This window comes from Apiospora aurea (assembly GCF_038362705.1).
Source record: "Apiospora aurea strain CBS 24483 chromosome Unknown utg000002l_segment0_segment0, whole genome shotgun sequence".
NCBI lineage: Eukaryota > Fungi > Ascomycota > Sordariomycetes > Amphisphaeriales > Apiosporaceae > Apiospora > Apiospora aurea.
The window spans coordinates 787,501-804,407 of NW_027117389.1; the positions used below are offsets into that span (position 1 = coordinate 787,501).

The 16,907-nt window shown below is 29.2% G+C and overlaps 1 protein-coding gene across 1 annotated transcript; it reads right to left on the reverse strand.

Annotated features, from left to right (window-relative positions):
- Positions 1 to 1,456: 1,456 nt before the first annotated feature.
- Positions 1,457 to 1,741, reverse strand: PG986_002649 (uncharacterized protein; the record flags this gene model as incomplete). The annotated part of the gene is made up of 1 exon (XM_066838871.1): positions 1,457 to 1,741. One exon carries the CDS (start codon positions 1,739 to 1,741, stop codon positions 1,457 to 1,459), a length of 285 nt encoding a protein of 94 aa, XP_066703935.1.
- Positions 1,742 to 16,907: the final 15,166 nt, after the last annotated feature.

Genomic DNA, 16,907 nt, shown 5'->3' on the forward strand with positions numbered 1-16,907 from the left:
CGCAACCACCAGAACTGTGCTTTTTGGGCTTGGTTGGGCCTAATGGATCGCTTCCCGGGATGTCTTTGGGTCAAGCCTCGATTCTTCTCCCTCACACCCAGGGCCGTGGCTGGCTTGAGCTTACACGGCGGCTTACACGGCGGACAAACTGTTTCGGTCCTCTTGTCACCGTTATGTGCTGGTCCTAAGACAGCACGTTAACCTTTCACATTACCTGTGTAATCTACGATCTACACATACATGCACCGACGTACCGCTCTCCACTCAATTCCACAGGTGCAAACCATGGTCAGCCTAGGGTAATGAGCAGGTTCCTCATATTGCCCCGCCAGATCAAGGTTCCAAGGAGCGCAGGTTTGGCCCACTTGACGACCTTGTTGGTCGAACCGTCCACGACTTGCAGTATGCCAGCTGCGTTTTACGGAGATAGGTCACACGACAGCATTTATACGCCCACGCTCAGCTATTAAAACCCTCCTGGACTCGAGTCCAATTGTCACCTTCTGTTCCAACTACCTCTTTATTCATCCTTGCTTTCCTTGGACAACAACAAAATGCATTGGAACCCGCTACGGAACCATCCTCTCCTGAAGCGTTTCCGAGCTAGGAATCGTTCTTCCATCAGCAATGATGTGAAAGATCCTGCTCCAAAGACCAACTTCTCCTCTGCAGGCACCCCCCGAGGCCCAAGCAAACCCGCCCAAGTATGAAGACTTTGGGTGTTCGGAATGCCGTGGAATCAGAAGCAATCCCAACAGGGAACTGCTCAATGCCCGTACGGACGGGACTCCGAAAGAATGCAATGGCCTCCTCGTCGACACATTGGACAATTCTGACGACGACGCAGGATATTTGATGCAAAAACGAGCCTGGGACAGGCACATGCTCAATGCAACATGTACAGCACTAAAGCTGATATGTGCAGAATTGCAGGCTACTTGCGCATTTCTGAATGGAAGTTGTGCAATGCTGAGTGCAGAAGCTGCACAACTTAGTACGAACTGTACAGAACCGATTGACGAGGATGGTGTCCTAGCTGCTACCAGTGCAGTAATGGACGCCAATAAAGCAGTACGAAAAGCTGTTTATGTACTAGAGGTTGACCACGGGGAAGTGTTTGGTGCATTGGAGGCAGTGTCGATGGCCAAGAAAACAGTGCGGAGTGCGCAGGCCGGTTGCAGTGGGGGAAGCAACAACGGTACTTAAAGGGGGCACAACTACGTGGGCCGGCTCGATACAAACAGACAATATATTATCTAACGCTCTCTGCTGTGCAACACCTTCTGCATGACTGCTTTATATGTATGCAATTAAGAACTCCCGGGGGCAATACTGATGAGATGGAGATGCTGCTAAGCCCCTATATCGCCATGGCCGACACTGCCGCTACCGTACGCTTGTTCGGCAAGTCACTCTTCACTTGCCAGGGGAAACGACCCTCGAATTCCAGACCATATCAATTTCCCACAACGGCGCCATTCTCCGGATCAGGGGCTCCAGCCCGTGCTTTCCTCAACCGCCTTGCGACTCTGTTCAATGGCGTCGCCGCGGCGGCATCCGTGGGGGGAGGAGCAAGCGTGTGCTCTGCCCGAGTTCCGACCCTCACGGCGGCCGCAGCATCCCGGAACGAACCGTCCGCCGTTCTGTTGCCCCTGGTCTCCAGCGTTGCGGCCGGCACGCCGAAGCGAAGCCAGAAGCTGTAGAGGCCCGTCGATACCAGGACCCGCGCCGTCGCGACCATGTAAAGGTACCAGAAGAAGGCGCGCAGCCAGGCGTTGAGAGCCAGGCCGAGACTCACGGCTTTGACGCTTACGGAAACGGCGACTGTGTATGGTTAGTAATGTCAGTTCTTAAGGGTAAAATTATCGCACGGCAGAGAGCGTTCGGATGGTATATTGAGTGCTAAAGTGCTCCTTAAAAGAAAGAAAGAAAGGATAAAAGAGAAAGGTGCTACTGTGTTAATAAATATATAAATGAAATATTTAACGTAGCGCGTTAGGCGCGTTAAGGGGCGACCTCTTATCTTTATTCTCCTACGATATACCCCTTAATTAGCCTGTTAAATAGGTTAATTATTTACGCAGGTGAGATTAAAGCTATTATAAACTAATAATTATAGGGTAGAGGTGCCTTAGTAATTATTACTTAAAAAAATAAAAGTCTTAGCTTATTAAAGTGAATATAATATGTTTCGTTCGTAATAATTATTAATATAAATAATAAGTGTAGCTTTAAATAAATAATTAATTACTTTATAGTGTACTATAAAGTATTTTTAAGTATAATTAATTAGCTTAGCTTTTTTCTTTTCTTTTTTATGTTTTTATTATTACGTATATAAATCCTTATATTACACCTCGTTTATAAACGTTAATTAATTACGAGATAGTTTAACGTAATCCACGGTTTAATTAAATACACGGTTTAATTAAATACTTTCTAAGGCCTCGTATAACGAAATATAAATTAATTCTATTACAATGCATTTAATATATTAAAATTAATCGGAATCTTTCTCTTTAAATACTTCTATATTATTTTAATAAGTACGCGTATTATGCCCGGGCTCCCCGTAGATTTTATAGCGTCGCGGGCGCGTTTTAAGTCTTTTCGTATAACTATTATTTCGGCGCGATTTATCCTGTAATTATATATTAATATCCTTTTAAAACTATAGGTCTTTTTTAGCTTATATATAAAGTAATCCTTTATTCTATAACCGTTTCTTTTTCGTACAGCGGCGCCGGTTAAGTATTTTATTTACTTCTTATAATACAGTTATTTTACCCTTTAAAAAAACGAGCCGGTATATTATCTACGTTATACTTTTCGTAATCTAGTTAAGTTTAATTAAAATCGACGTTAGAAAGTTATTTTAATACCGTACAATACGGTTTCGAACGTATTCGGTTTAAAATTAGGCCTTAATCGAGTTATTTAAAATCTTTAATTCTTAAAAAATAAGTAAGCCGGAAAACGTCCCCGGAAGTATTAAAGTACGTAGTTTTACATTTAACTATAAAATAATATATTCCGGATCGTATAAAACGAGTCCGGTCCCTCGAAAGCCTCTTTATATATTCGAAATAGTGAAAATCGCCTAGAACACTTTTAAAAACGCTAATAGGAAACCCTTTTTTAAAATATAAGTAATATACGCCTATATAAACCTTTAATTTTTTTTCCCGTACGCCTTTTTTAATATACGAAAATAACCGATATTAAAAGGCTAAAGTTTATATAATAAATAAAAAGGTATATAAAGTATAATAATCGAATTCTTTTTATAGTAAAGCTCGAAAGTTATCGAATAGTAACTCTTATAGCTATTAAGGATTAATAAGCGATAAATACTTTTCGTACGAGACTTCGTGTATTTATTAAAGTATCGAATTTAATCCTTACCTTTTTTATTTATAGTCTAGCTATTTTTAATAATTACGATTACTTAATCTTTCGATAATAGGCTATTTTTATACTAGGAAAAAAGGTGCGTTTTCCCGGCAAAAATAATATATAAAGGGATAACGTAACCGTATAATTTAACGCCTTATATTATTATAACCTATTCCCGGTTCCCTTATTATATTATTTTAAGCTTTCCGCGTTGATCGAAAGTAATTACGATTATTTCGAATAAAATTTAGCTTATAAAAAACCCGGTCTCGTCGAAATTATATATATATTTTTTTTTAAATTCTATATTTATTAATTATATTTTATACGAAAATAAACTACGCGCGATACGTATCGGAATTTTCGTAAAAAACTCTCTAATAATTAATTCTTCGGTTAAAACGTGTCCGGAAATTTAATTATTATTATACGAAGTTAAAGGTTTAATTAACGTTAACGCGTCCCGCGTTACGTAGATTAAGTAATCGATTCGCTATATTTTTAATATTATTTATCCGAGGCGGAAACGATCGCGAATTTAGATTAATTATATATTATACGATTAATTACTTTTCGAAATTCGTAAGCTTTTATATTAACGACTATGTATTTCGTTATAAAATATTACCGTAATACCGATAACGTAAAGTTATATAAAAAATATTATATATTCGCGCTACGGCTTATACGCGTAATTTAGGGTTTTTTAAAAATATTTAAAGCGTTAATTATATATCGTTCTTTTTCTATTAATTTATTATCGTGGGTAGTAAAAGTATAAGGTATAAAATACGAATTATACGGAATTAAAGAAAGTGTTTAATTAAACCGTGTGTTTAATTAAACTATAGATTACGTTATAATTATTATTTTAACCCTTTATTTTATAAAAATATTTATAAAACTTTTTATAAGAACTTTTATATCGTTTAATTTATTATATTTACCGGTAAATTAATATTACGCGCTTAAACGGCTTTATAATATTAATTTTAATATATAAAGTTATTAATTTTACCTTTAACTTATACGTTATTAATGCCGGCGAAGGAGGAGGTAATAATAAGCTTCTTTATAGCTTAGTTAAGTTTCTTTATAAGTATAAAGACGATAATGAGATACTCTCGCCTTTAAAGGATTTTTAATAGGTTATTACCGTAAGCCGCGCTTAGTGTAAAAAGGATATAAAGAAGAAGGCTCGTTATAAGGCTAAGTATATTAAACGTACCTCGTAGTTTAATTAGCTTTCCGTTAAATATATTAAGTATATTAAGTATATTAAATAGCTTATTATCTCGCTTACTACTACCGTTAAGAAGCTCGTTAAATCCGTTATTAAGCTTACCGTTACTATTAAAGAGCTTATTATTACGCCCGCTAAGCTTATTATTAAGCTCGCCGTTAAATCTATTAATAAGCCCGCCGAGTTTTATATCGTGCTTATCGTTATAAGTAAGGATTAACGTTAAGTTATTATAGCCTTTTTAAATATTATCGTTTTATATAATAAACTACTTATTAGCGTTAGTTTATTTATATAATTAAGTATCCCGATTTCTTTTAATCGTTAAGCCCCTTATAATTCTTTAAATAAGAGTTAAAAGTTTATTTAATTTAATAAAGTATACCGCGACGTATATATAAATTATTTACGCTTAATACTTTTTAATACTATAAGAGCTTTTTATTACCGTAAGACCCTCGGCTTTAATATTACTAAGTGCTTTAATTATTATAGATATAATTATATATACGTATCTTTATAAGCTATCTAATATACTTTTAATAAATAATGTAATTTAATTATAAAAACCTTACCCTTATAATTATATATTATATTACTCGTTATTTTATTAAGGAGGCTATTAATTATATTATTTAGAATAAAGGTAAAATTAACGTAAGCTTATTAAAATACTTAGTAATTTAATCTCGTTTATTAATAATGTTTATAGAAGTAATTTAAAGAGTATTATTATACTTTCCGCACGTTTATAAATATCGAGGCTATAAGTTAAGCTTATTATCTTTATAATAGTGCTAACGAGCCTATTATTGTTAATACTTAATAAAAGGCTAGTAATCCGTTAAGCGCTTCGCTTATCTTAGGCCCCTTATCTACGCCCTCGCGTGGTACCAGTTTTAGTATACGTAGTCGTCTTATTAAAAAGCGCCTCGTTTTTAAAAGCCTTTCCCTTACCTCGGTAGGATTCGATTTTAAGGATCTTTTTATTAGTATTAATTTTAAGTTAAATTAAACAGCTAGCCTTCGTTTTATTATCGTTAATATATTACTTTGAATAGTAATTAATATTTTATAGCGTTCTTTATCTTTCTATATTTATAATATATAAACTAACTAAGCTAGCGTGTTTATTAAAACTTTTTACGGGCCTTTATATTTTAATAGTTTTTATCCTTCGGGGTTTAATTCTTTAAATTAATAGAAATTCGATAGTTATAATAATTATTTTATTATCGCTTCGTGCCTACCTCTTTATAATATATAATTAAATTATCGAATGTCTTATAGGTTTAAGAGTTTTCTCTAGTGTTTAAATTTAGTATATAGAAGGTTTTTCGTTAGTTTATTTATTAGTATATTTTTTATAATAAGGTAGGTTATTTAAAAAGCTCGTTTCTAATACTTTTATTATAGTTAAAAGTTTTAAACATTTACGTGCTTTAGTTTCGTAAAGATCCTCTCTCTTTAATTTATAATTAGTTTAATAGTTTATTAATTATTGTAATATATCGAGAATAAAGTGTTAAGTATTAGCTTTAGATTTTTAAATAAACGTTTAAGTGTAATTAACTCTTTTATTACTTATTATAAAGCTAATAATTTTACCTTCGTAATTAATATAATAAGCGTATTTTACCGAGCTATTTTTTATACAATTAAATTATTAAATAATATAACGTAATCCACGGTTTAATTAAACACTTTTTTTTAATTCCGTATAACTTATATTTTATACCTTATACTTTTATTATTTACGATAATAAATTAATAGAAAAAGAACGATATATAATTAACGCTTTAAACGCTTTAAAAAACCTTAAATTACGCGTACGAGCCGCAACGCGAATATATAATATTCCCTATATAATTTTACGTTACCGGCGTCGCGGTGGTATTTTACGACGAGATACGTAATCGCTAACGTAAAAGTTTACGAATTTTAAAAAGTAATTAATCGTATAATATATAATTAATTTAAATTCGCGATCGTTTCCGCTTCGAATAAATAATATTAAAAATATAATAAATCGATTATTTAATTTACGTAACGCGGGATACGTCGGTATTAATTAAACCTTTAACTTTATACGATAATAATTAAATTTTTAAACGCGTTTTAACCGAAGAATCGATTATTAAAAAATCCTTTATAAAAATCTTAACGCGTATTACGCGTAATTTATTTTCGTATAAAATATAATTAATAAATATGGAATTTAAAAAAAGAGATATATAACTTCGACGAAACCGGGTTTTTTATAAACTAAATCTCGTTCGAAATAGTCGTAATTATTTTCGATTAACGCGAAAAGCTTAAAGTAATATAATAAAAAAACCGGGAATAGGTTATAATAATATAAAACGTCGAATTATACGGTTACGTTATCCCTTTATATATTATTTTTATTAAAAAAACGTACTTTTTTCTTAATACGAAAACAGCCTATTATTAAAAAACTAAGTAATTATAATTACTAAAAATAGCTAAACTACGAATAAAAAAGGCGAGAACTAAATTTAATACTTCGATAAATATACGAAATCTCGTACGAAAAATATTTACCGCCTATTAATTTTTAACGGCTATGAAAGCTATTACTCGATAGCTTTCGAACTCTATTATAAAAAGAACTCGATTATTATACTTTATATACTTTTTTATTCGTTATATAAACTTTAGCTTTTTAATATCGGCTATTTTTATACGTTAAAAAAAGCGTACGGGAAAAAAGTTAAAAGTCTTATACGGGCGTATATTACCTATATTTTAAAGAAAAACTTCCTACCAGCGTTTTTAAAAGCGTTCCAGGCGATTTTCACCGTTTCGAATATATAAAGAAGCTTTCGAAGGATAGGACTCGTCCTATACGATTTAAAATATATTATTTTATAATTAAATATAAAACTACGTACTTTAATACCTCCGGGGACGTCTTCCGGCTTACCTATTCCTTAGAAATTAAAAACTTTAAATAACCCGATTAAAGCTTAATTTTAAACCGAATACGTTTAAAACCGTATCGTACGGCATTAAAATAGCTTTTCGACGTCGAATTTAATTAAACTTAATTAAATTACGAAAGGTATAACGTAAATAATACACTAGTTCGCTTTTTTAAAAAGTAAAATAATCGCACTACGAAAAACAAATAAAATAATTAACCGGCGCCGCCGTATAAAAAGAAACGGCTATAAAATAAAGGATTATTTCGTATATAAACTAAAAAAAACTTATAGTTTTAAAAGAACGTTAATAAATAATTATAAAATAAATCGCGCCGAAGTAATAATCGTATAAAAAAGCTTAAAACGTGCCCGCGACGCTATAAAATTTACGGGGAGCCCGGGCATAATACGCGTACTTATTAAAAAATATAAAAGTATTTAAAAAGGAAAATTCCGATTAATTTTAATATATTAAATACGTTATAATAAAATTAATTTATATTTCGTTATACGAGGCCTTAAAAAATATTCAATTAAACCGAGTATTTAATTAGACCGTGAATTACGTTAATAATATATTTATAAAACAATTTAACGTGGTTTACCACTACGCGACGCATATCACTTGGCGACGCACCTTTTCCACTTCTCGACCTTTTTATATAAATTAATTTAATTATAACGCTTAAAATTAATTAAAATTATTCGTTATCCGATTTCTCGCTTAATTTTATATTTTTTTATATGTTCGCGTATTGTGACCTGTTTCGCCGTAAATATTATAGCGCTTTTTACCGGTCGCCCTCCGCTTCGACGAACCCCTATTTTTATTTTTATTAAGCGTTAAACGCTTTTTTTTACTTTTTCGTTCTATAACTATTAAAACTTTTTAATAATAAAGGCTTTTTTAAGCTAAACTCGCGATTTTTTAGCTTTCCGGCGCTTAAAAAGTGTTAAATTAGCTTCTTTTAATATATATATTTTATTACGTATAAAGGTTATTTTATAAGCTATTTTAATTATACCCTTCGCTATTTAATTTACCGTATTTAAAATCGGCGTCGGAGAGCTTCTTTAATAGGTAAACACCTTTTTTTTAATATAAATAAAGTGCTTAGTTATTTATTAAGGGTTAGACGGCGTTTAAAGGTCGTAGGTACTAGCCGTCCCTAGACGAGATAGGTTAAGTATAAGCGTTTAAAAACGCATATTTAGCTTATTAATTATTTCGTTAAAGTTATAAGGTATTAAATTAAATACGCTAAATCTAAATTTAATGTTAGTTTCCGTAAAAATAATAAAATACGCGGCTTTAAAAGTGATAAAGAACTCGAGTTTAATAATATAGTTTATAAAAGCTTTAATAAATAGCTCGATTTTTTCGAATAAGTACGCTTTAAAAGCGAATAAAGTACTATATCGAGAGGTTAAAATAAATACGATAAATAGGGAGGTATATTAATAGTAATAATATCGTTATTTTAATAGTATATTTCGAATTCGGCCGAAATATAGCTCTCGTAGCCGTCGAGAATTAAAAGGCGGTAGCGACCTTTTGTTTACGATCTAGTATATTTATCGAAGTGCTTAATTTATTTTAAGCCTATTTCGTTATTAATTTAACTATTAAAAGTCGGCTTAATTACTTAATCGCTTAGTAAATCGGTTTCGCGGGATTAATTCGCGAGGTAATATTAATCTTAAACGATTAAGAATAGCGGAATATATTAGCCTTATAAATTAATATATTTAATCGCCGTTATTTATTTCCGATTATTAAACTAAACCGACTTCGCTTTTTTATATCGCTCGGCGCGTATTACGATGAGTATTAATTTAATTATACTTATTATAAAGCCGGTTTCGTCGAAATTTTAAATATTTTCGTTAACGATCCCGTATTTCGTTTTTATATTCGTAATTAATGTAAATTAAGTAAAAATAACTTTAAAATCCTCGTAAAAAGCTTTTTAGTAATCGTACCGACGATTTATTTTAGTTTTTAAGTCCGGGTTACGGTCGATAAAGCGCCTAATTTAATACTTACCGACGCGGTCGCTACCGCGCGACGCGGTAAAAAAATTAACTATATTTTTTATATTAACGAAATCGGGAAGTATCTCTTAAATATTTAAATCAATTATATATTTACGAAATACTTTTTTTTTAATTGGATTTATTTTACGTCGTTTCGGTCGGATTTCGCGTTTTAAAGTTCGGCCGTAAATTCGATAACGTAAAATTAATTCGGGTATATTATAAGCTTTTACTGCTATTTTTTAGCTTATTTAATTCGGTCCGTTTCGTATCGTTTAAATTATTAAAACTATTCGACCTTTTTAAGATTAATTAGGTATTATAATTATAAAGGTATTATGCGTTAAAGTTTAATTATATTAGAATTGAATTAAGGTGCGTCGCTAAGTGATATACGTCGCGTAGTGGTAAACCACGTTACGTGTTTTTAAATTATTTACGAAAGAGGCGTCGTTTATTATAATTAATGCTTAAACGTTATTCTCTTACTTTTTAAAAGAGATTACTACGAATTTAATATTATAAGTGTATCGAATGTATTAATTAACGGCTTTAAGGTATTCCTCGTTAAGGTTTATTAAAAATTTTAATAATTATAAGTATATAAATATAATATTAAAGTAAATTATAATAGAGTTATAAAGTAATAATTTAACTCGTTTTTAATAAGCTTTAATCCGTGATTTTAATACTTCGCTAGTGTATTTTAATAGCTCCTTAATTAATAAAGATATTACCGTAGCCCGTGATACCTTTAAATTATATTTAGTTATTACTTTCTCTAGGTAAATATTATAGAATAGTTAGAGATATTTATTAACCCTATCTTTAATTACACGTACGCTAAGGTAGTAAGTTATATTACCTTAATTTTTTACCTTATATATTTACTTAATATTAACTATTAATTTATCGGCTTTATTTTACTTTAATTTCCGGTAATAAACTAGGAAATTATTTATATAAAAAATTATAAATATTATGCGCTCTTTATTATAAAATAAGTAAGGTTCCTCCTTTAAATTAATAAAGCTTAGCTTATAAAGAATGCTAAAGAAGTCGTTATATTATAATAACGGAGATTCTTTTAACCCGTAAAGGGCTTTATAAAGTTTAATATATATCCCAGTTTATTTATACCTTAAAGGGAGTTTATAATATATCGATAAGGATCTTTTAACGAAGGTTATATTAAGGAATATATTAATTATATTAAATTGCTTCGCTTTTAAGTTAAATTTCATAATTAAGGCTATTATAATTTAAAAGGATTACGTAGTTAATATTCTAGTATATATACTCGCGAATAAGTTTATATTTTACTTATCGCTTTATATATAAATTTAACCTTTATATAATATATAAATATTATTTTTATTAAATTTATCGGTAAATATTTACTTTAATAGTAATAAAGTATTATCGTGGGGGCGTTTAATAACTTCTTAAACCCTTATTTTCATTAGGTTATTAATTTCTCATTTAATAGCGGCTATAAACTACTTTATTTTAAAAGTATAAAGTGTAACGAACGGTTATCGGGGTTTAAAAGAAACCTCGTAGACGTGCTGGGTTTATGTTAACTAAGACGAGAAAGTATTTAAACGTGTAAAAGACCCGGTCTTTTAATATAATAAGTAATATTTTAACTTAATCGTAAAACTTAGCTTAAAAGTATAATAGGTTTATTAAAGCAATATGCTTTATTAATAGGTTAAATTAATGCTTAAATTAATCGTTAAAGTAAAGAGTATTTATAAAATATATAGGAAAAGTTCGTGGTTTATATATTTAATCTCTCTTTCACCGATTTTTAGATTACGCTAAATATTCGCGATCCGATATATTTAGTCTTCCTTAAATTATATTAAATATCCACGATCTAATATATTTATATCCCAGCTAAATTATATTAGATATTTACGATCTAATATATTTATATCTTATCTTTACGTAACCTCCGATAGTTATCCTATTTAATCTGTCTATCCTATACTAGCTATTCGTTACCGGCCACTTAATACTATTATCGTTATTCTATCCTAGGCGTACTGGTTAATAACGGTTATTATTAGTGGGTCCGTTATTGTAAGCGGGGCGTTAACGCTGACCGGTAAGTTTAGCTGTCATCAGGCTTAAGTGTGTTTCGGGGCATCGTAAGGCCGTGCCGTAAGTAGGGTCTTAATCGCGTAGTTAAGCTAGGTTATAATATAAAGGTAGTTTTAAATAAAGCTTAAATGCCGCTTTTTTAGTTACTTTTTTTAATAAATATATTTTCGTAATAATAGTATAAATAATGCGGTACTCTTTATTTTTTAATAATAATACTTTATTAATATTAAAAAAGTAAATAATAAAGAACGTATATAAAACTACCATAAAAGTTATATAAAGAGTTAATTTATTATAATCCTTTAATTTTTATAGGTTATTCGGCTTTATTTCGTTGTTTAATACGAAAAACGTGCTTTTAATATTATTACCTTTTTATTTTTTTAATTATAATAAGCGTAATCGTTTTTAATTAAGTTTTTACGATCTTTTTATACGCTTTTAATAGCGCGTATACGGTTTACGTTTAAGTATAAACGTCTTTATTATTTTTAATAATATAGCTATAATAATTTCGTTTTAAATTTCTTTTATAGTAAAAGAAATATTTCTAAGAGTTTATTACTCTTTTTTTATCGGATTACGTTATTTTTTATCTTTTAAAAGCTTCCGGATTTTTAGGGCTTTTTATATTAGTAAACTCGTTTATTTAGCGTTTTCCGAAGATAAGTAACGGTGGTTTATTTACCTCGGTTCTTTTTTTCGGGCTTTTAACCGGTTCCTTCGTTTTAGACTTTTTTTTAGTTTAAGTATACGGTTTAACGATAAGAGTCCCGTATTATTCGTATTATTACGCTCGGCTTTATAACTTTTTAAATATAATTTAAATGTTAAGTTTACCCTTAAAGCCTCGTCGATAAGCGTATTAAAAGCTGTCGTACCCTTTAAGTTTAAAGGGATTAACCCTTTAAGCCCTTTAAGACGAAAAATAAGATTAGTAAAGTTATTTAACTCCTTTTATAATATTAAGGTTTAAAGAATAAAAGTAGCATATAATAATAGTTTAAGGTTTAAAAGAAGTATAATCTCTTCGATTTCTTTAACGAGCTCTTTATTTTAATTCGGCTCTTTTTTTCCCCCTTTCGGTAAAAAAGGTCTTTATTAAACTTAATATCGTATAAAATAATAATTATTATTAGCTTAAGAATTTATATACGGTAAATATTAATAGTTTTATAGTTTATTAAATACCTTATATAATCCTTTTAAGATACTTTAAACTTTTTACGTAGCCGGCCTTTAATTTTATTATAATCGAGTATATAAGCTTTATACTCGAACGTTTATACGCCGCTTTAATTAAGCTTTAAATTTATTTAAAAGGCTTTAACCTACGTAGGATTATACCATTTAAAATAGCTCGTGAACTACGAATCTAGCACTTTATTAAGGTTTCGCTACCATTAAGATTAAGTAGAATATATATTTAATAACTTAATAATTATTTAAATAGCTTCGGGCTATAAGCTCTTTAATAAATTAGCGCTTACTTTTATTTTAAAAGTAATATTTATTATCTCTTATTTTGCTCGCTTTTAATCACTTATCGGCTTTTTAATATTTAAAATATAACCCTTATCGGCTACCCCCCCTTAAATAACCCCTCTAAATTTTAGATGATTTTAAAGCCCCTAAGTAATAATAATAGTATATAAAGGGGTTAAATCTCATTCGTTTATTAATTAAAGTAGATTAATCTCTTCCCCTTTTTTTCCTCTTTTCACCACTATTAACATAACTAAAAAAGCTCGCATTACCTAAGCGGTTTAAGCCGTGCTAGCCGGCGGAAGCATTAACCGTGCGGTTAAAGACTATAATATTAACAGGGGTACCTTTCGTAACCGACTTAGGGGTTAATATTTAAAAAAAAGTAAAATAAGATTCGATAGTTATTTACCCTTATGAAAGAGACCTTTTTAATTAAATAAGCCCTTTTTTAAGCTAGCCTAGGTTACGTATTTATATATCGACTTTTTTATATATATATTTAATATATCCTCTTTATAAAAGGGGTCGATTACTTTATTAGTAAGCGATAAGTGTACCGTTTTTTAAAACGTTATTCGGCCCTTAAGACCGTATATATTAAAGCGATAAATTTCCGGCGCCTCGTATATATATTAAACGGGGCCGTATAAAAGTTCTTTAATCGGTTTAATATTATTATTATCGCAAGTATACCCCCTCGATTTAAATTTAACGCCGATAAAGTAAAAATTACGATAATAATAAAGGAGGGTACTATAGTAATCGGCTATATCGCTTATTAAAGTTTAATATAAAACGACTCGGTTAATCGCGAGTAAATAATTATTTTAAAATATATTAATACTATTAATAATATTTTACCACCTTTAATTATATTTAAAAGCTAATCGATCTAATAATAATAATTCCTTTAAAAAAAGGATAAAGTTAATTACGAGTATAAAGATTAAGCCTTTAAAGCGTTATTAAAAAGATAAATTTCTAATCCTATAGCCTTAAAATAGCTGAAAAAGATCTTTATTCTTTTAATTAAACTTAATAACCTTAGCTAATAAAGGCTCTTAATTCTAAATAAATATAGAAGTTATATCGATAATAATTTTATACTAGCGGCGTTAAAAGTTAAAGTGTAGCTCTTTTATTTATTACTATATAACTCTTATATACTCTAGCCCTTAAATATTAATTATTTTAAAGTTTTAAAAAAGAGGTTTCGAAGGGAGCTCGATTTAATATACGCCGTTACTAATAATAACTACGTTAAAAAAGGGGACTTCTTTTAAGCTTAGGCTAAAATATATAAAATAGCTTTTACCTTTAAAGCTATTATTAATAAATAAGTAATAATTAGTATTTACCCCTTTAATATCGATAAATCGATAAATAATAAGCTCTATTATATTAATATAATGCGAGCTATCGATAAAGCTATCGCCGCCGAGGATACGCGCTAGCTAGTTAAATTAAAGGCTAGAAGGATCGAGATATTTAAAAACAGCCGGTAGGTTAAAGATTTAAGGGCTGCGATGCTTAATACTAATATTACTACCGGTAATTTAACTAAGAGGTTACTATAAAAGAAGCTCGGTAAAAGTGTTAATAATTTAACGGCCCGAATCGGCCGGTTAAAGTAGGAAAAAGCCGGTTTAAAGGTAGATTTAAAGAAAATAAAATTTTAAAAAAAGAGAAAGGTTAACGAGGACTTTAATAAAGGCTTTATATATATAATAAACATTAAGGAGGTTTAAGAGGACATTAAAGAAGAAAGGCTAAGGAAGAGGCTAAAAAGGCCGAAAAGGCGCGTTAATAAAGTGGTGAAAAGTAATATAAATCGAGCTAATAGTAAGGGTGATTCTATTATAATGCGCACTAGCCGAAATAGGCCTTAAAATACAATGTGCGTTATTTAATTAACTTATTTATTATTAATGTTATTAATTTTTACATCTATTTTAGGTATATTATTTAAAGGGGGGGCAGCCGATAGGGGTTACATTTTACGGGCCTTTATTTTATAATAATACTTTCTTTTTCGTACTAGAGATTATATTAAGTATTTCCTTAAATTCCTAATAGTTTAATTTCTTTATTATATTTAAAGTAATATATAAAGAAACTATATTTACGTTAAATATACCGTTTAAATCCTTTTATCACTTTAAATAACTCTGTATATAAGCGAGACTTTATAGGATACGCTTATACCTTATTAACATAGTTATCTTTTAATAATAATATATACTTTAAGAGCTCGTACCTTAAAGAGTATTTAAAAAGGTTTTAAAGTATACGGTAAAAAAGTTTAAGTGCTCTTTTAATAAATCTTTATAAAATAACGTATTTTATAAACGACGTTATATATATTTTATATTTTAATTATATTAAACCTTTAATTAAAATACCTTTAACTATATACACGAGCTTTATAAAAGCCTTTAAACCTAAATATTTTACTCTTATATATTATCTTTCTTTTAAATTTATTTTTATATAAACTTTTTCTACGGGTTTTTTATCCGCTATAGAGCGTTTTATCGTTGCGTAGATATTTATTATATCGGCTATATTTATTAATAAGAGATTAGTATAAGAGGTAAATAAAGGTTTATATTCGATAAAAATTAGGTTATTTTTTTTTATAAGCCTTCGTATTACGATATTATTTTTTAACGATCTTATTCGTAGTGTGTAATCTTTTTTATAGTATTAAATATTAACGCTTTTTAAAAGCGATTTAGAAATAATATTAATATAAAAGCTTTCGATTAATATTATTTTATTAAGCTTAAGGTTAATTAATTCGCTTTACGCTATAAAGGTATCCTTTATAATTTTTACCCCGTATCCTTTAATCGAAAATGTATTTATATTTACTTTTATAAATTTATTAATTAAAGCTAATATTAAAGACTTTAATATTAATAAGTCCTCGTTATTAACGATGTGGTAAGAGTTATAATTATTAATTAAGGTCGATTATAAGAGGTTATATAGTTTTTAATTTTAATGGATCGATATATTAAAGTCTTTTTTAACGTTAAAGAGCGTGTAATCGATAATTATATATAATATTTCTTTTTATATAAAGTTACTTATATTAATTTAATTAAATTTAGTGAACTATTAACGTAACGAGGCTTATTTAATATTAAAGTTTAATTAATACTTAATCTTCGCGTACACCTTTTAGTTTAAATAAATAGGTCGGTTAAAAGGTTTACTTTTAATCCTTTTAATAAGAGTATATTTTAAAGAGTAGTAGTTTATTAATAGCTAACGATAGCGTGGTTAAGTATCGGAGCGAGGTTTATAGAGGTAATCGTAGTTTAATAAACCCTGCGGTTTACGATTATTAATTAATCCGTACTTTTTCTATCTATTATTAAGCGAAGTGTAGGATAAATATTTTCCTTTCTTTAGCTTGTTCTATTTTATTTATTTTTTAATAACGAGTTTAATAAAATTAAACTCGTTAGTGTATATCTTTTTTATTTCGTATAGTCGAGTTCTTTTAATCGGTATTAACCTTATCTTAGTGTTAATTGTTTATTAATTACTTTAAGCTATATATAAATTATTAAGTGTCTTTATATTTCGGGGATTTTCTTAGAAATCGTGTTTATATAAGCTTTATTTTATTATATTAATTAAAGTTAAGGATTCTCTCCCCTTAGTTTAGTTC